Source organism: Capricornis sumatraensis, chromosome 13 (genome assembly GCF_032405125.1).
Source record: "Capricornis sumatraensis isolate serow.1 chromosome 13, serow.2, whole genome shotgun sequence".
Taxonomy (NCBI): domain Eukaryota; kingdom Metazoa; phylum Chordata; class Mammalia; order Artiodactyla; family Bovidae; genus Capricornis; species Capricornis sumatraensis.
Window position 1 is genome coordinate 55,205,417 of NC_091081.1, and position 20,955 is coordinate 55,226,371.

The 20,955-nt window shown below is 39.1% G+C and overlaps 1 protein-coding gene across 1 annotated transcript in view; it reads left to right on the forward strand.

Annotated features, from left to right (window-relative positions):
- Window positions 1–20,955, forward strand: part of LAMA2 (laminin subunit alpha 2) — a 674,179-nt gene that overhangs the window by 500,644 nt on the left and 152,580 nt on the right. Inside the window, exons 33-34 of the mRNA XM_068984950.1 lie at window positions 7,913–8,055; window positions 11,383–11,481. Of these exons, the coding sequence (XP_068841051.1) occupies window positions 7,913–8,055; window positions 11,383–11,481 (242 nt within the window). The remainder of the gene's footprint in view (window positions 1–7,912; window positions 8,056–11,382; window positions 11,482–20,955) is intronic.

The window sequence follows — 20,955 nt, forward strand, 5'->3', positions numbered from 1 at the left end:
AATATAGAATAACTGAATTCATTTAACAAGTCTTAAATAAATGCTAATCTAAAACTTTCTTCTTGAAGAGGAAAGAGGGAAACATAAAATCCATACCGAGAAACTTTCCTGATGGTCCAGTGTCTAAGACTCCTTATTCCCAAGTCAGGGGGCCTGAGTTCAGTCCCTGGTCAGGGAACTAGCTCCCATGTGCACAAAGCTACATGCTGCAACTGAAAGATCCCCTGTGCTGCAACTAAGACCCAGCACAGCCAAATAAATAAATTAAAAAAAAATTTAATCCATATACAAGAGACAAGCGATGGCCTTACTGTAGAAGAATTAAATTAAAACACACATTAACACACAGCTTTTTTCTTTTGTTAGAAATGTGTATTTACTCATTTTATCCCTATTTGCTTAGAGTGGACAGTTTGTGTATCTTTACCTAAAATTGGTTAATAGGTTTGGCCTTTTTAAAAATATGCAGTGCTCTCATTTCAGCTTCAGATTATTTGGTTTGGATGTGGTGGGTAAATTTTTTGTGACAGTAAGCCAGTGCTTATTATGCATGGGGGACTCTAGTAGAAATGCAGTATTTTGTACTAATTGCTAACGGAATGATCTGTAATTTCAGCTGCATGATTTGCCCCTTACATGTGCCCAGCTATAACAATCTGAAGTTAGTACTGCATTTGTTAATATTAGACACAAATTTATCCTGACACTTTCATAGGCAAAGCCTCAGAAACATTTAGTCATGTAAAATATAATCATAGTCTTAAAATATTTGCTTTTTGCTCCCATGCATTTCAGGCAGAATCTCACTTTATAACTTATCTCTATTGCTTAACAGGAGAATGGTTTGGAGAGGTTCCTTGGGGATCTTGATTATATGATAGGTGTTATGAGTAGTTACTGCACCCTTATCAAAGAACAATGTTTATGTAATGTGAATATTCCTTGTCTCTATACACACTTCAGATCTTTCCTATCGTACTGAATTAAATGTGGTTTTAATTTGCATCCCATTTCCAGTGTTTGTTGCCAGACATTTCAGACTTTTTGAGGACAAATGAAAGTAGCTTGTGGTGTAAGTTAAATATTTTGTGTCAGGATAAAATTAGCAAACCATTATGTAAAGGGCACATTTCCCCATGTGTTTATCTTATAACTGCATGAATTAGACTTGTACAGAAGCTTTGAAAAAACCCCATAGCTGTCATATTCATAAGTCTTTCTGACCCATTTGGATATGTGTTAGTATATTACTTGGAGCATACTATAAAACTTAGCCTTCACTTATGGAAATGTGCTTGTACTTTGTTCCCCCAAAAGCAAATACAGAGCATAAGACATAGTATAATAATAGACCTTTGGACGCAGAGACATAAAATGGAATTATGAGTCCTTGAAAGAGCAATTAAATACATTTTCATTTCAACAACTGAAGATGAGAAACCAAAACAGATGGACAGGGGGTAGAATAAATGAGAGAAAAATCCGTATTCATCATGCCTCTTGGCATTCTAGCTCACCAATTTACTCTGCAGTGTTTTACAGTAAATCAGACCTAGTTCTGCATTCCAGCCCCTGATTTATGCTTGTATGAAGTAAAAACTGAAATTACTAAGAAAACTTTTCCCTGGAAGTTTCTGGAACCATCAGTGAGGAGCCTCAAGCCATACCATTATCAATGAGCTGACTCAATTCCTCTTAGAAATGGGTAGGTTATAAATTCTAAATAAGTTAGAGAAAGAACTAGCAATGTATTCTGAAGAACACCCTACCCTAAAAAGCATAGTGAAATGTCATATTATCAAGTATCTTTCAAGATCTTGAAAGTGAAAAAGAGCACACTGCTTGCTTCTATCCTGAGGACATCTGCCCAAAATACATGTTCACTAGAGATTGAATGGAACTTTTAAAATGGTAATAACTCTGTGATCTTCTCCAAAATATTTTTTGCTCTCCTTTCACAAAGATAGTAGTAAACAAATATTTGTTGATTGCTTACTATGCGCAAGACACTTTCTTAGGCACTGTAACCAAAGCTGATTAAGGTCCCTTCTCTGGTGATAGAAAACAATATAAAAATCCCTAAAATGAAAAGATAGCTTACACATGCATGAGTGTTAAGATAACAAGACAAAGGGGATACAATAGTCATGTGTGAGGACAGTAATTTCAGAGTCATCAGGGCTGACTCCTCCAAGAAAGTAACGCTTGAGCCCTGGCCCTGATTCTCCGGGAGTCACATAGGTGAAGATGAAGAAAGAAGTGTTCTCAACAGAGGAAACAGCAAGTAAAATGACCTCTTTCTTCCAAACCCCATCTCCCTTTAGGATAGAGAATCTGTAAAGTTTGTCATCTGGCCCAGTGGTTCTAAACTCTGCTATATGATAGAATTATCTGGTATCTTTTAAATGTACTGATGCCTGGGCCTTACCACAAACCCATCAAATCAGAGTCTCTGGAGGTGGCTAGGGGAAACACTAGACATCTGTATTTTTGTAAATGGCCATGATTCAAATATGCAGCAAGATGGAGAGCCACTGACCCACAGCAGTGCATCTCAAATATTAACATGCAAAGATCACAGGGGAATCTTTCTGAAATGCAGATTCTGATTCACTGGATCTGGGATGGGGCCCAAGATCCTAATAAGCTCCCAGGTGATGTGATTGCTGCTGATACAGTAGTTATCCAAAGTGTGGTGCCCAGGAACAAAGAATTAATATTTACCTGGAAGCTTGCTAGAAAAGCACATGCTTAGTCAGAGAATCAGAAACCCGACCATTCAATCACCTCTCAAATCAGAAATGCTAGGGGTATGGCCCAGCCTTCTGTGATTTAAGAAAGCCCTTCAGATGACTCTGAAACCCATTCAAGTTTGAGGACTAAACTGGGTCTTGGTGTTTAGACAGAGTTAATTTGGTACCTAATTGTGTTCCAGCTTGTGTGTTCCATGATTGGTTCATGTTTACAGGTCTGTTGAAACTTCTCAAGCACTTAACCTTGAGCTGAAGGTTTGAGGCCACAGTCTTCTCTTCCTTTTACTTAGTTTCCATTTAAAGCAAATCCTCTCTCATTCTGGATAGAAGAGAAAGAGATCCAGCTCTAGTTTGTCAGACCTCACTTCTTGCTTCCAAAGCCTCTTTGTTCATTCAGCTTGCAAGCCACCAGGAGCTTAGAGCACCCCTGCAGGTGGCACTCCACACTCACTGGTGTCACCTGCAAAGGGGCAGGAATCCCTCAGAAGAAAGGAATAGCCATCATGGTCAACAAAAGAGTCCAAAATGCAGTACTTGGATGCAATCTCAAAAATGACAGAATGATCTCTGTTCATCTCCAAGGCAAACCATTCAATATCACAGTTATCCAAGTCTATGCCCCAGCCAGTAACACTGAAGAAACTGAAGTTGAACGGTTTTATGAAGACCTATAAGATCTTTTAGAACTAACACCCAAAAAAGATGACCTTTTCATTATAGGGGACTGAAATGCAAAAGTAGGAAGTCAAGAAACACCTGGAGTAACAGGAAAATTTGGCCTTGGAATGAGGAATGAAGCAGGGCAAAGACTAATAGAGTTTTGCCAAGAAAATGCACTGGTCATATCAAACACCCTGTTCCAACAACACAAGAGAAGAATCTACACATGGACATCACCAGATGGTCAACACCGAAATCAGATTGATTATATTCTATGCAGCCAAAGATGGAGAAGCTCTATACAGTCAACAAAAACAAGACCAGGAGCTGACTGTGGCTGATCATGAACTCCTTATTGCCAAATTCAGACTCAAATTGAAGAAAGTAGGGAAAACTGCTAGATCATTCAGGTATGACCTCAATTAAATCCCTTATGATTATACAGTGGAAGTGAGAAATAGATTTAAGGGCCTAAATCTGATAGATAGAGTGCCTGATGAACTATGGACTGAGGTTCATGGCATTGTACAGGAGACAGGGATCAAGACCATCCCCATGGAAAAGAAATGAAAAAAAGCAAAATGGTTGTCTGGGGAGGCCTTACAAATAGCAGTGAAAAGAAGAGAGGCGAAAAGCAAAGGAGAAAAGGAAAGATATAAGCATCTGAATGCAGAGTTCCAAAGAATAGCAAGAAGAGATAAGAAAGCCTTCCTCAGCGATCAATGCAAAGAAATAGAGGAAAACAGCAGAATGGGAAAGACTAGCGATCTCTTCAAGAAAATTAGAGCTACCAAGGGAACATTTCATGCAAAGATGGTCTCGATAAAGAACAGAAATAGTATGGACCTAACAGAAGCAGAAGATATTAAGAAGAGGTGGCAAGAATACACGAAAGAACTGTATAGAAAAGATCTTCACGACCCAGATAATCATGATGATGTGATCACTAATCTAGAGCCAGACATCTTGGAAAGTGAAGTCAAGTGGGCCTTAGAAAGCATCACTATGAACAAAGCTAGTGGAGGGGATGGAATTCCAGTTGAGCTATTTTAAATCCTGAAAGATAATGTGCTGCTGTGCAAGTGCTGCACTCAATATGCCAGCAAATTTGGCAAACTCAGCAGTGGCCACAGGACTGGAAAAGGTCAGTTTTCATTCCAATCCCAAAGAAAGGCAATGCCAAAGAATGCTCAAACTACTGCACAATTGCACTCATCTCACATGCTAGTAAAGTAATGCTGAAAATTCTCCAAGCCAGGCTTCAGCAATACGTGCACCGTGAACTCCCTGATGTTCAAGCTGGTTTTACAAAAGGCAGAGGAACCAGAGATCAAATTGCCAACATCTGCTGGATCATGGAAAAAGCAAGGGAGTTCCAGAAAAACATCTATTTCTGCTTTCTTGGCTATGCCAAAGACTTTGAATGTGTGGATCACAATAAACTGTGGAAAATTCTGAAAGAGATGGGGATACCAGACCACCTGACCTGCCTCTTGAGAAATCTGTATGCAGGTCAGGAAGCAACAGTTAGAACTGGACCTGGAACAACTGACTGGTTCCAAATAGGAAAAGGAGTACGTCAAGGCTGTATATTGTCACCCTGCTTATTTAACTTCTATGCAGAGTACATCATGAGAAATGCTGGGCTGAAAGAAACACAAGCTGAAATCAAGATTTCTGGGAGAAATATCAATAACCTCAGCTATGCAGATGACACCACCCTTATGGCAGAAAGTGAAGAGGAGCTAAAAAACCTCTTGATGAAAGTGAAAGAGGAGAGTGAAAAAGTTGGCTTAAAGCTCAACATTCAGAAAACGAAGATCATGGCATCCAGTCCCATCACTTCATGGGAAATAAATGGGGAAACTGTAGAAACAGTGTCAGACTTTACTTTTTTGGGCTCCAAAATCACTGCAGATGGTGACTGCAGCCTTGAAATGAAAAGACGCTTACTCCTTGGAAGGAAAGTTATGACCAACCTAGATAGCATGTTGAAAAGCAGAGACATTACTTTGCCAACTAAGGTCCGTCTAGTCAAGGCTATGGTTTTTCCTGTGGTCATGTATGGATGTGAGATTTGGACTGTGAAGAATGCTGAGCACCAAAGAATTGATGCTTTTGAACTGTGGTGTTGGAGAAGACTCTTGAGAGTCCCTTGGACTGCAAGGAGATCCAACCAGTCCATTCTGAAGGAGATCAACCCTGGGATTTCTTTGGAATGAATGATGCTAAAGCTAAAGCTCCAGTACTTTGGCCACCTCATGTGAATAGTTGACTCACTGGAAAAGATTCTGATGCTGGGAGGGATTGAGGGCAGGAGGAAAAGGGGACGACAGAGGATGAGATGGCTGGATGGCATCACGGACTTGATGGACTTGAGTCTGAGTGAACTCCGGGAATTGGTGATGGACAGGGAGGCCTGGCGTTCTGCGATTCATGGGGTCGCAAAGAGTCGGACACGACTGAGCTACTGAACTGAACTGAGGGAAGTTTAGTCCCTGTGAAGGGATATTGTGACTCATGTCTAACTGCCATCCTATCAAAAAATCACTCTTTGTACTACTTCTTTGTTTACAAGCATCAGTTAATGGTTTTCTCTCCATTGGGCAGCTCAAGGGAGTTTAGTTTAGAGAAATAATTGAATCCTTGCCAATTTGGAGCATGAGGCAAAGCAGCTCCAGATCTCAGTATTTTTCATGGTATGTATTTTCCTCTCTTTTAACATGTGTGTAGTTTTGATACCTCCATATGCAGAATGTAAGCTAGAAATTGTATCTATATGCTGATTGCTTATGGTGAACAATGTCAGATTCATGATCTCCAAAGAATATTTAGCTTCAGGATCAGGGACCAGGCTTGATCACTCAAGATCTTTTGTGTAGGCAGAGTTTCATTAAAGTATAAAAAGGGACAGAGAAAGCTTCTGACATAGACATCAGAACGGATATGGAGAATGCCCCACTTGCTAGTCTTAGCAAGAGAGCTATATACTTTTCCAGTTGGTTATTTCAGTAAATCAAAAGAATGTCTCAGGATTGTAAGGGTCTTACCAGACCCACTCCAACAATATACATTTTAAGATAACAAGATTAGAACTAACAATAGAAAGATCTTCCCAGACCCATTCCCACAATTTACATTTTAAAATGACAGGATTAGTCAGAAGGTTCTCAAGAAGGAAAAACATATCCTCAAGCAGGCTACATTGTTGTTATATAATTACTGGTACAAAGTTTAAGGAAAAACATATCCTTGAGCAAGATGAGTCATTTTGTTGTATAATCATCAGCTCTGTGCTTAAAGCAAAAAACATTTGTCATTTTCTCCTCCTCAAGATCCCCAAACCCCTTTCTCCTCAGGGACCCTGGACTTCTTATCAACCTACCTAAGAACTGACTCTCTCAATACATGGATGCATATCATAAATATGGTAGCACATGCTTCTTGGCATGGAGAAGCTATACCTCATTCTCCAATGGGCAAGGAGTGAAAAAAAAAAAATTTGAACTAAAAATCCAAACTGAATAGGTATATTTTATAAAGTCTCCAAAAGAATCAACATATTTTAATTTTAGAAATTGTACTATTTATGAGTTAGTGTGACAGTGGTGAAGAAACCTTTTTTTCCTCTCTACTACCATCCAGGCCCCTTCCACCCCTACCAACTTTGAATAGTCCCTCTTTCTAATTATTGAAAAAATATATGGGTAGAACACTAGCACTCTTTGCTACTTTAAGAATAAAGTTTTCCTGACTTTCGGCTGTTATTTATCCACAAGACGGGGTTAGGTTAATCATCAAAGGAGAAATCTGTGGGACTGCATCTAATAGTGAGCAATAATGCACTGAGTGACTGAAGAGGAATAGTTGGCAAATATGTAAGTAAGGAAGTGAATAAGCAAGTAAATAAATAGATTTCATCAGGAAGGGGGAAAAAACCCACAAATTGTAAAGAGAAGAGTTCTTTTGACTTGTAAAAAAAACTCCTTATCATTAGAAGTTAAGCTAAAGAGTCATACAGTTTTTGCATATTTAATACATGAAGCATGTGGAGACCCAATTGCTACAGATTCTCCACAGCTCTATCTCAGGGACCAATGTATACATTTTTAGATTCTAAAGCATATTTTATTGCCAGTTATGGATTTTCTGTACACTGATCAGGTGGCATTTCTGGGCTATTTATAAATGCTGTATTCCGGGTCTTACATCTTCTTTAGTTCTTAGCCAATGCACTCATTTCCTCTCAAAATCCATTGGCCCCTCTTCTCTGTCTCCTCAGTTTATCTCATCATCCACGTCTCAGGTTCTGGGTGACATGCATGTCTGCTCTTTTGTTGTTGTTTTCATCTTTTAAAAGTGTTAATTATTTGAGATGAGAAACATCATCTTTCTCAGAAGGATACTTAGCCCATAAAATATTTTGTAGCTGAAATCTTTGCACATCTGTCTGGGATGCTTAGCAGAAGTCAATATTCTCTGCCATTTCCCTTTCACAGTTTGTGGAGATGAATGCACCGGCCTTCTTCTCGGTGACTTGGCTCGCCTGGAGCAGATGGCCACAAGCATCAACCTCACTGGCCCGCTGCCCGCTCCATATAAAATTCTGTATGGTCTTGAAAATATGACTCAGGAACTCAAGGTAGGTTGGAGTGGTAACAGCGAAAGTTGGGATAAAAGATGACAGAAGCTTCCCCAGGGGGAATTGCCCTAATTGGTAAATGCACTTCCCATTGTCCCAAATTAAGGCGGGCCGCTATTAGGGAAATTCAGACGCTTTCTAAACCAGTTTTTCAGACTTGAAACTACAATTTACTGATTGCTCTTAAGGGAAAAGAGGCTCATGTACCCCCAGTGTTTGGCCTAAATCAATTTTATTATGTATGTTAAATATATGCAAACATAAAGTCAGATATGAACTCCTTATACTTAATAGCTCTATAAAAGCAAAGCAAATTAATTCTTTCAAAAGTCTTAAAAACCAATAAAATTCAAATTAAAAACATTAATATAAAGTAACATGATTTTTGCTGAATGCAAATTGCTACTTACAACAAGAGAATGATGCTGACTACTTCCACGCAGGTTCTTTCATCAGCACGTGACACGCGGTAATTCAATTCTACCTTTCCACAATTTGAACTAGAGAACTCCTTGTGAGAGGACCTGAAATGCCATTTGGCATCATTTGACAAGTTTGCATGATTTATATGCGCAGTCTGCCCTGTGATCAAACAGGCATGCCAATGTAGGCACTGAGAGCAGGTGGTCGTGTGAATCTCTCAGGTTCCCAGCCTGGGTTCCAGAAATGCTTGTATTAACATGTAAGTTTACTATCAAAATGAAAACACAAGGTGAAAATTTTGTACTGGAGAATGAGGAGACATTTGAAAGTACTTCAACAGGAACTATTTTTGTTGCAGGGGAAACCCCATTCTAAGACATTGTTACAGCTTTCAGTAGTTGATGGGATACGGCAGAAATGTTAAGGAAATTGAGGTTGTTTCATCTGATTAAAAAAAAAAAGAGATGAAAAGTGACAACTTATATACTATCAGTCAATTACCAAATATTTATTGAGAAAGTCTGGAATGCCCAGTACTGTACTTGGTTCTCTGAGGGTTTCACAACCTCTAATGCATGCAGTCACTATCTTTAGGAAGGTTAGGGTCTATATGGTTTAAAAAAGTAATTAAACAATTAGCAAAACTATTACCACGAGCTTTATAGGCATTTGACATACAGTAGTGTTCAAGATCGGAGAAATAGATAAGATCCAGAGTAAGCAGGGAAAATATATCATTAATGAAAGTGTAATTTGTGTTAAACTTGAAAGATAGAAACAATTTCAACAGGCAGAGAATTATTGGTAGGACTGGAGGAGAATGTCTAAGATTTATTCATTAGGCACTGGCAGATAGTCTTCTAGGAAATACATTCTTTAATTCAGACCACAGCTTTTAAAGTAAGTATTATTATCCCTATTTACTAGAAGAAGAAACTGGTCATGACGATAGCAAGAATAGGTAGCATATATTGATGAGTGTATCTGTGCTGGACAATTGGCTAAAGTCTTACATGAATTATCACACATAGACTGCCAAAAATCCAAGAAGTAGGAAAGAAGTAATGTATTGTCTACATTTTTCTCACATAGGCAGGCAGGGACACTGAGTCATAGAGAAGTTTCAAGTGCAACAAAAGGTCACATGGCTGCTAGGTACAGAGCTGAGATTTGAAAAGAGTCAGTGTGACTGTAAGGCCTGAGATAATGATACCACCTTCACACAGCTCAGAGGGCAAACAGCTCAGGCCACTGTTGGTGAGATCTCTTTGACCCCTAGCCCATCCATGCATACTCTTGCCACTGAATCCACGAGAGCCATGTGCACAGAGGCAGAAGTGTGAATGAGCAAGACCTGTCTTGGAGACATTAGAAGTCAGGTCTGCTAGTGAAAGATAAGACTGGAGGCTTTAGTGGGGCTGGGTGGTAGGAAGGACAACCTTGAATGCCAGGCAGAGGAATCTGAGTTTACATTAGAAGCCTAGCATTCAGGAATGCAATAAGTTCTAATAAAATGCCGACCAGTTATTATATATGGGAAGAACACAAAGACAGAAAATTGAGCTAGAGAAGCAAATGCTTCAGTGGGACATAAAAAAATTTAAAGTAATAACTTATGCAATGAATGAATTTCTGAAGGGCCCTCTGAAAGACATTCCAATCTGTGGACCTCAACCAAGCCAGAGGGTTCAATTACCTGTTTTCTTATGGCTGGGTGTTGGTTAGAATGATTTTATTTTCCTTAAATTCCAATCTTTCTTGATTCTGTTTGTGTTCCTCTTCCATTGTTAAATATCTGGAATCCCATTTTAATATTATAAACCATTAAGCAAGTTAGATATACCCTTTGTTCGGTTCCTTTAACTGTGTCAGTGCCCTGTGGGTTCCAGTCACAGATGACCTGGAACACACATGACCTGGATTCACTAACTTGATGCCACAAAGGACGGTGCACAGCATGTGGGATTTGGGCGTGCCTCAGTAACAGGGCATTAAAAATCACTCAGAGTATTGGGGTTTATGCTAAGGAATTGGGAAGCAGTTTCAAGGAAACAGAGGTTTGTATTGGATTGGGTGCTCATAGGAAGTGGAAATAATTCTGTAATTAAGTATTCTAATGAATCTTATCTAGAAGGAAGGAAGAAAAAGAGAAGTTAAAGCTACAGTTAGTGAGGAAGCAGTGGTCACTCATATTAGCCAGAAAATGGGATTCAGGGTATTTTTGTGGTCTGCACAGAGACCGTGTTTTTATCTGCGTTTAGACAAGATTATGGAGTGGTCTCATTTTTTGTTTCATTCATCACTGTCACAGAGTGATCCCATCTACTGTTAGTGTTGTGAGATTGATAATGCTCAATAAGAGAGGAAAGTGTACCAGCTGTGAGTACCAGGCCAGCTCCTACAACGCTGACAGCATGCAGTTAGTTAGCGCCCAGCCAGGTCCCTCTATCAGGGCTCCTGTCCTCAAAGAAAGAAGTAATAAACCTATCAACTATCTCTGGTGACTAATGTAGAGGCCTTAAAGATTCAGACATGGTTCATCTTGCCTCTTCTTCTTACTGGCTATGCTTTTGGGTCTCTTCAAGCCACAGTTTTCTACCTACAAAATGAAGTAACATTTTTATCTCATAGAGCTGCTGTAAAAACTAAATGAGACAACACAAAACCAAAAGACCTGGCACATAGTAATGTCTTAATAAACTGCAGCAGTTTGTGTTATTTGCCAGGTTATTCTGCACAGTGCTTTGTGTGTAAGTGCCCAGTTGCAATAGTTGCTCTCTTCTTTGAAGGTGAGAAAGCTAAGTTCTTTGTATATAAAGGAAAAATATGTTCTGTTAAATGTTCAACCTATGATCGCTGCAAGACCATTTACTCAAAATCATATGGAATGAAATCTCTTTTCAGCATTTGCTGTCACCTCAGCAGGCCCCAGAGAGACTCATTCAGTTGGCAGAAGGCAGTCTGAACACACTGGTGACAGAAATGAATGAACTTCTGACCAGGGTAAGTTGGCAAAATCATGCTTCTTCTTAAAGCAGACAGATTATATATAATTAAGGAAAATTACTTCAAATTTCTGAAATGCAAATCTTGTTCTTCCTAAATCCAAATTTGGTGCATGCAATTGATGTATTTTTGACTTGCTACTTCTGCCTCAGATAAAATCTGAGAACTCAGTACTACAAGAAAAGATTGGAATAGAGACTTGGGAAGTATCAAGGCCAATGTTTAGAAATACCAGAATGACAGTATATTTTGAGAACTCTATCCACTAGCTTCCATAGATTCTGGATTCCCAAATCCCTGTCTCTGACTACACAAGGAAAAAGATAAGCAAATGAAAATACTTGTAGTCTCTTTGATTTTATCATGGGATATTTGCATTTGTATATTAATAGAAATACAGTCTAAATCTGTATTGCCCCACAAAAGAGGAAATCTTCTTTATCAAGAAAATCCAAAGCACTTAGACACTTTTTAGAGTCAGAATGCAAATCCATGTTGTGTTTATCAGACTTTTTAAGATATTGGGAGTTTTAAATTTTCAAAACTGCCGGAGGGTTAAGGTTCTTTTCCCTCGCAGAGAATAAGAAAACAGCATAAAGTTCGCCATCTTGTGGCCAGAAAAATGCATGAACTAGAAAACTGGCCTGGAATTCAGGGGTCCATTTTGGTTCTCAAAAACTTTAAATGACAAAAAATACTGGAGCTAGAAGTTTCTTGCAGATTATCTAGTCCGTTTTTTAAAGAAGAAATCCCTCAGGCCATAATACTGAAATGACTTAGGAATGGCTGTATTCAAGGACGTCAGGAGGACTTAGTTTATGGATTCCCACGGTTGCAATACCATTTCCACCTAACCTGCTGCTGGCTTATTAGAATTTCCACAGGGAAATCAAATGGAATTCTCAGCACATGATGCTGAACAATGTCCCTCAGGTTACAAATAGCCTACTAAACACTTTTTCAGGATGTCTTCCCAGTGATGTGGAATGTACAAATACAAAATTTCTTGCCAAAGGTAGTTAGACATTAGATTAGTGAGTCCATTTATCTCATATCAATGTAATATTTTGCAATTTTATGTTTGTTCTGTGAATACACTAAATAAGAACTTGTAAGCGGATCATGCGAAAGTAATCTCAGTTCAACAGGCACACACAAATGTTCCCCACATACAAAGCCTAAGCTAAGTGTTGGCAGGTGGCAGATAAAAACGAGGCCCAGTCTGTCTTCAAGGAGCTTGTAGTCTCCTGTGTGTGTGTGTGGGTGTGGGTGTATGTGTGTACATAAGCATTTAAGTGTGTGGAGGCAAGTGCAAGTAAATATGTAATACAGCATGAAATAAAAGAATGTAACTGAGAAGTACACATAAATGGATTAATGTAATCTTGTTAAGGGTGATTAGGGAAAAATTCCATGGAACAGTGGCATTTCATTCACTGATTCATTTAATTAATCCTTCCTAAGGATTGAATATGTTCTAGATACTATAACAAAATGACAGACACAGGGAAAAGAGGTATAAGCAAAACTGACACTGTTGTTGCTGTCACTGAGCTGATTACAGCCAAATGGTCTGAGCCTTTACTGTTACTATTATTTTGTTATTTCTTGACCTACATCCTTTCATCTTCCCAGAAGCCTCTCCCATACTAAATTTCTTAAAATGGACTTAGTATTTTTGAGTAGTGTAAAGCAAAATTGACTGGAAAATACTGAGATTTTTCCATATGCTCCCCTGACCCAAGACACAAATAGCCTCCCACATTATCAACTTCCCCCCACAGAGTGATACATTTGTTGCAACAGATAAATCTACACTGACAAATCATTATCACTCAAAATCATAGCTTACTTTAGGGTTCACTCTTGGTGTTGTACAATCTATAGATTTTGACAAATGTTTAATGACATGTCTCCACCTTTATAGTGTCATTTAGAGTACTTTTACAGCTCTAAAAGTCCCCCATGCTCTGCCTTTTCACCTCTCCCTCCTCCTTAACCCCTGGCAACCACTGCTCTTTTTACTGTCTCTGTATATCATATATCATATAGTTAGAATTATACAGTATGTAACCTTTCCAAATTGCCTTCTTTCACTTAGTAATATACACTGAAGATTGATTCATGTCTTTTGGTGTCTTGATACCTCATTTCTTTTTAGTGGTGAGTAGTGTTCCATTTTGGAGAAGGCAATGGCACCCCACTCCAGTACTCTTGCCTGGAAAATCCCATAGGTGGAGGAGCCTGGTAGGCTGCAGTCCATGGGGTCGCTAAGAGTCGGACACAACAGAGCGACTTCACTTTCACTTTTCACTTTCATGCATTGGAGAAGGAAATGGCAACCCACTCCAGTGTTCTTGCCTGGAGAATCCCGGGGACGGGGGAGCCTGGTGGGCTGCCGTCTCTGGGGTCGCACAGAGTCAGACACGACTGAAGTGACTTAGCAGTAGCAACAGTGTTCCATTTTCTGGATTTACCAAGTTTATTTACCCATTCACCTACTGAAGGACACCTTGGTTGCTTCTAAGCTTTGGTGATATTTGAGTAAAGCTGCTGCTGCTGCTGCTAAGTCGCTTCAGTCATGTCCGACACTGTTTCCACTGTTTCCCCATCTATTTCCCATGAAGTGATGGGACCAGATACCATGATCTTAGTTTTCTGAATGTTGAGCTTTAGGCAACTTTTTCACTCTCCTCTTTTACTTTCGTCAAGAGGCTCTTTAGTTCCTCTTCACTTTCTGCCATAAGGGTGGTATTATCTGCATATCTGAGGTTATTGATATTTCTCCCGGCAATCTTGATTCCAACTTGTGCTTCAGCGTTTCTCATGATGTACTCTGCCTAGAAGTTAAATAAACAGGGTAACAATATACAGCCTTGACGTAGTCCTTTTCCTATTTGGAACCAGTCTGTTGTTCTATGTCGAGTTCTAACTGTTGCTTCCTGACCTGCATATAGGTTTCTCAAGAGGCAGGTCAGGTGGTCTGGTATTCCCATCTCTTTCAGAATTTTCCACAATTCATTCTGATCCTCACAGTCAAAGGTTTTGGCAAAGCCAATAAAGCAGAAATAGATGTTTTCCTGGAACTCTCTTGGTTTTTCAGTGATCCAGCGGATGTTAGCAATTTGATCTTTGATTCCTCTGCCTTTTCTAAAACCAGCTTGAACGTCAGGAAGTTCACAGTTCACGTATTGCCGAAGCCTTGCTTGGAGAATTTTGTGCATTACTTTACTAGCCTGTGAGATGAGTGCAATTGTGCAGTAGTTTGAGCATTCTTTGGCATTGCCTTTCTTTGGGATTGGAATGAAAACTGACCTTTTCCAGTCCTGTGGCCACTGCTGAGTTTTCCAAATTTGCTGGCATATTGAGTGTAGCACTTTCACAGCATCATCTTCCAGGATTTGAAATAGCTCAGCTGGAATGCCATCACCTCCACTAGCTTTGTTCATAGTGATGCTTTCTAAGACCCACTTGACTTCACATGTCTGGCTCTAGGTGAGTGATCACACCATCATGATTATCGGGGTCGTAAAGACCTTTTTTGTACAGTTCTTCTGTGTATTCTTGCCACCTCTTCTTAATATCTTCTGTTAGGTCCATATCATTTCTGTCCTTTATCGAGCCCATCTTTGCATGAAATGTTCCCTTGGTAGCTCTAATTTTCTTGAAGAGATCTCTAGTCTTTCCCATTCTGTTGTTTTCCTCTATTTCTTTGCATTGATCACTGAGGAAGGCTTTCTATCTCTCCTTTCTATTCTTTGGAACTCTGCATTCAGATACTTATATCTTTCCTTTCCTCCTTTGCTTTTCACTTCTCTTCTTTTCACAGCTATTTGTAAGGCCTCCTCAGACAGCCATTTTGCTTTTTTGCATTTCTTTTCCATGGGGATGGTCTTGATCCCTGTCTCCTGTACAATGTCACGAACCTCCGTCCATAGTTCTTCAGGCACTCTGTCTATCAGATCTTGTCCCTTAAATCTATTTCTCACTTCCACTGTGTAATCATAAGGGATTTGATTTAGGTCATACCTGAGTGGTCTAGTGGTTTTCCCTACTTTCTTCAATTTGAGTCTGAATTTGGAAATAAGGAGTTCATGATCTGAGCCACAGTCAGGTCCTGGTCTTGTTTTTGCTGACTATATAGAGCTTCTCCATCTTTGGCTGCAATTAGTCCCATATGTTTGGGAACACATGTAAGAATTAAAGATTTTAAAATTAAAAAAAAATAAAATAAAACAGAATAAAAAAAAAAGGGGGGGGGGCCCAAAAGAGATCCTTTGCCCTGTCCAGACCATGTAAGCGCAAAGTGAAAAGACACTACCTATGAGATGTTATTTTGTATTTCTTGATCTCTAGAACTGTGAGAAAAAACTTCTGTCATTTACAAGCCACCTAATGTGAGGTATTTTACTATAGCAGCAGACTCTACCATCTGGGTCTCCCTAGTGGTCCAGTTGGTAAACAGTCTGCTTGCAATGTGGGAAACCCAGGTTCGATCCCTGGGTTGGGAAAATCCCCTAGAGAAGGGAATAGATAACCCCTCCTGTATTTCTGCCTCGAGAATTCCATGGACAGGGCAGCCTGGTGGGCTGCAGTCCATGGAGTCACAAAGAGTTGGACACGACTAAGTGACTAACAGTTCACTTAAATGACTAAGACAAGATTTCTCTAATTTTTTAATCAAAGTTTGCTATCATTGTTAAGTGTTCTTTGTGTATTTTGGACAACAGTCTTTTATAAGATAACAGTCTGTGACTTGCCTTCTCCTTCTCTAGACAATATTCATCACAGTGAAAATTTTTAATTTTAATGAAGCCCAGGTTATCAGTTATTTCTTTGACTGATTGCTTTGGTAATATCTAAAATGTCATCACCATACCTAAAGTTATCTAAATTTTATACTATGTTATCTGGGAGTTTTATAATTTGCATTTTATATTTAGATCTATTATGCAATTTGAGTTAATTCTGATACTATTTTAACAAACTTTTTATTTTAAAATAGTTTTAGATTTACAGAATAGTTATTGCAAAGATAGTACAGAGATTTCCCATATACTCCATACCCAGTTTCCTCTACTGTTAATATATTAGTATGATGTATCTTTCGCAACCAATGAACTAATATTGATTATTATTATTAAGTGAAGACTCTACTTTATTCAGATTTCTTCACTTTTACTTAATGTCTTTGTATATTTCAGGATCCTATCCAGGACACTACATTACATTTAATCATCATGCCATCTTAGATTGTGTCCTCTAGACTCTGACAGCTTCTTAGACTTTCCTGGTTTGTTGATAATTTTGACAGTTTTGACAAGTTCATGTATTTTGTATGATGTCCCTCGATTGGGGTTTACCTAATGTTTTTCTCATGATTAGAATAGAGATATGGGTCTGTGTGGGAAAGACCACAGAGATAATGTATCATTTTATCCTGTCATATTAAGAACCCATGTAATCACTATGTCTTATTACTATTGGTGTTTATCTTGATCACCTGGCTGAGGTCGTGTTTGCCAGATTTCTCCACTGGAAAGTATTCTTTTTCCCCATTTCCACACTTCAATACCATTTTTATCCACCCATTCTTCACATTTTGTAACTTGAAAAGCCTAGAAATAAGATTTCTGTAACTAAATATCTCCATGATGAAGTGAGGATGGGGAAGAAATAAAAAGGAAATCCTCACTTATTAATTAACCTTGTCACCACCAGAAAATCATGGAGACCTTCAATATTCAAGTCAAAATGATCAATTCTTTCTTTTCCTGTGGTCAAGCTGCACGATAATTAAAAGTTGTATTGATACCCATGGAATCATAACTAGAAGACTAAATGATGTAAATGTCCAATGTGTATGCCTGTGTTGTGCTTAACTGCTTAGTTGTGTCCGACTCTTTGTGACCCTATGGACTGTAGCCCACCAGGCTCCTCTATCCATGGGGATTCTCCAGGCAAAAATACTGGAGGGGGCTGCCATGCCCTGCTAAAGGGAATCTTCCCAACGGCTGAATCTACCAATACCTTTATCTCATAGCCATGAATGGTTCAGCAGATGCGATCAGAATATGAGTACAGGGGCCATGACTTCCTAGTATCTGCGGCTGTGTTAGAGGAGACAGTGCCTTAAACTAGAACTGCATCTTGGAAATACCTGATGCCAGTCTCACCCCCAAATGTGAGGTAATCAGTCTGATGCACAATATAAAGGTGGCTCAGCAGTAAAACATCCATCTGCAATGCAGGAGATGCATGTTCGATTCCTGGGTTGGGAAGATCCCCTGGAGGAGGAAAGGGCAGCCCACTCTAGTATTCTTGCCTGGGAAATCCCATAGACAGAGGAGCCTGGTGGGTTACTGTCCATGTGATTTCAAAGAGTCAGATATGACTTAGTGACTAAACAACAATAGGGATTTTCATGAGCTTCCAGATGATTCTGATGCCAATCAAGATTGAAAACTATTGTCTGCCTAGAGTTATGCGGTGCTTACAGCTCCCTGTCCTATGGAAAGTGCTTTCACTGGTATAGTCAATCTTTTTGACAATCCTTCTCTCTGCTTTGTTATCTGACCAGTCGCTTTATGATTAATACACTTTAATTGTTAAAATATCTGGTGAGTCTGATCCTGCACAGCTAGTATAAGCTGCCATCTCTCCCTCAGGTGCTTATATATTTTGTGCTTATCTTTTTCATGATGCAATTAAGTTCTCTAATGGCAGGTGGGGGTTTAGTCACTAAGTCATGTCCAACTCTTGCGACCTCCCATGGACTGTAGCCTGCCCGGCTCCTCTGTCTATGGGATTCTTCAGGTAAGAATACTGGAGTGGGTTGCCATTTCCTTCTCCAGGGGGTCTTCCTGACCCAGGAATTGAACCCAGGTCTCCTGCCTTTCAGGCAGATTCTTTACCCACTGAGCTACGAGGGAAGCCATTGCTAAAAAAATAATGTTCCTCCCCAAAATTAATATGTTAAACACTTATTATATATAATATGCAAATATTATATAAGCAAATATTGCATAATTATATATCTTTTAAACGTATTTTAATTTATTATCATTTTATTTCCCACTTGGAATGTAAGTTGCTTGAGTATGGGAATCATATGTAACATATTTGTAACATCAGGCACTGTGATCAGTATGGAATACTGAGATGCTTTTTGATGATAACTCTGTATGCACCTCTATTGCTACTGTCCTGACCTCCATCTTTCATTTCACAGCCAAGTTTTTTGAAAAACTTAGAGACAGCTCTGCTTTATCTCACTTCCTGTAGTCTAGAGTTCCACTCCCAGCTTGCTCCCAAAACTGTTTTGACAAGGTAATCAATGGCAAGCTGGTCACTAAATCTAGCGGAAGCTTTATTTTACTTGAACTTCCTACTGCAATTGTCACTTTTAATGCTATATTCCTTCTTAACACACTCTCCTCTCTCTGCCTGTATCTTAATTCTCGGACATTTCATTCCACCACAGAGCTTTTCTGCACGGGTTTTCTTTTGTTGTTGTTTAGTCTTTAAGTCATGTCCCACTCTGAGACCCCATGGACTGTAGCCTGCCAGGCTCCTCTGTCCATGCAGTTTCCCAGGCAAGAATATTTGGAGTGGGTTGCCATTTCCTTCTCCAGAGGATCTACCCAACCCAGGAATCGAACCTGCTTCTCCTACTTTGGCAGGCAGGGTCTTTACCTTAACCTTGAACTAAACCTCAGCTCATCAAAGTCTACAGTAAGCCTTCTGTGATATTCCAGGCATGATGGGATTCCTCTTATAATTGTGTTATACCACTGTGCTTTTTCTTCAGTTCGTGATTATAAATTTATTTTCATGATCATTAAACAAATAACTCTCTACCCCACCAGCTCCGAAAGGTTTAAGTTGCCAACATTTTTTCATGTCTACTATTATATTTAAAAGAGAGAGAGAGAGATAATGTATAACAAATCATACTTATTTGGAACTTTCAAAACTGACACCTGAAATATTTAAGGAGAAATTTCACATAGAACTGACTTATTTTTCCCCAGGGTCAGTTGACTGTCTCCGTCCTTGGGCACTGTCTGTCCTAGCAGCTTGTCCTAGCACTTCACTGACCCTTGGATATACAGAACCAGTAGTATCTGAAGATGACCCTTGAGAATATCATGTAAATGATTAGATCTGAAACTTAATTTCAGCAGGAAACTGTGTAAGTCTGCAAATGCACAGGAGGATGGCAAATAAGCAATGTTGTCTATTTAGTAGTTAGATTTGCTCCATTAGATTCTAGTTTTAACATAAAGAAGGCAGAAAATGAAAGACACTAGTAATATCCAACCAAGAAAATTATGTGCAGGTTTCGAGAGGCACAGTAAGAACTGCTTGAGCCAAAGCAAGAAAGTAACAGCTACATTGTTCAGAAGTAAATGAATGTGTGTCTAATGGTAATGCATGCTGCCTGGATATAAATATTCTAAAAAAAAAAAAAAAAAACACACACGAAACAACCACAAAGAAAATAGAAGAAAAATAAAAGGAAAAAATACCTAGTTGAGTGGACTTGAATGTAAAAAGATAATCAAAGGAAAGAGAAATACTTGCAAAGTAGTGTATAAGGCATCATTTACAAAGGAACACTGGAAAAAATGTAGAACAGAGGTAAGAGAATGTAAAAATAAGAAAGTCTAATGTAGAAAATGAAAGGAAGATTGTACATATTAGGGTAAATGAGAAGACATTTGTCAGATACTCAGGAACAAGATAATAGTGAGTAAGGAGGAAGCTGACTAAGGGATGGGGATGATAATTTAATAAAACGCAAAAAGAGCCAAACGGAATCAGACAGATAGCTCCTATCATGTGGTAGTTAGCATTCATCTGTCACATTATCAATGGCCTGTCCTGGGTGAAACTGATTTTTGTGAATTTCACTTTTACAGTCTAGCACCACTACCCATAGATGGGAATATATTTGCCATTGGCTCCCTTTATGGAGTCTCTCCTGGGTGGGTTTTGACAAGGTGACTCTTCAACTTAATTACTGGGTAATGACATATGATTTTTAAAAGTGTATCTACATAGTGTTCTGATATGGATTTTTCAAATATGTTAATTTACTAAAGCCTAAAGCTTCCCAGGTGGCACTAGTAGTAAAGAACACGCCAGCCAGTGCAGGAGACATAAGAAACACGGGTTCGATTCTTGGGTCGGGAAGATCCCCTGGAGTAGGAAATTGCAACTCACTCCAGTACTCTTGTCTAGAGAATCCCATGGACAGAGGAGCCTGGTGGGCTCCAGTCTGTGGGGTTGCAGAGTTGGACACAACTGAGTGACTAAACAGACACAAAGCTTATGCACTTAAAGTATTGCAAAAGCTGGAGCCATGTCACTCTTCCCACCCAGAATACTTAACTGCTTCATGTGTCTTCTCTGTCCTCCAGGATATTAGCCAAACAGAAGTTAATGTTTGATACTGACAGAATTCAC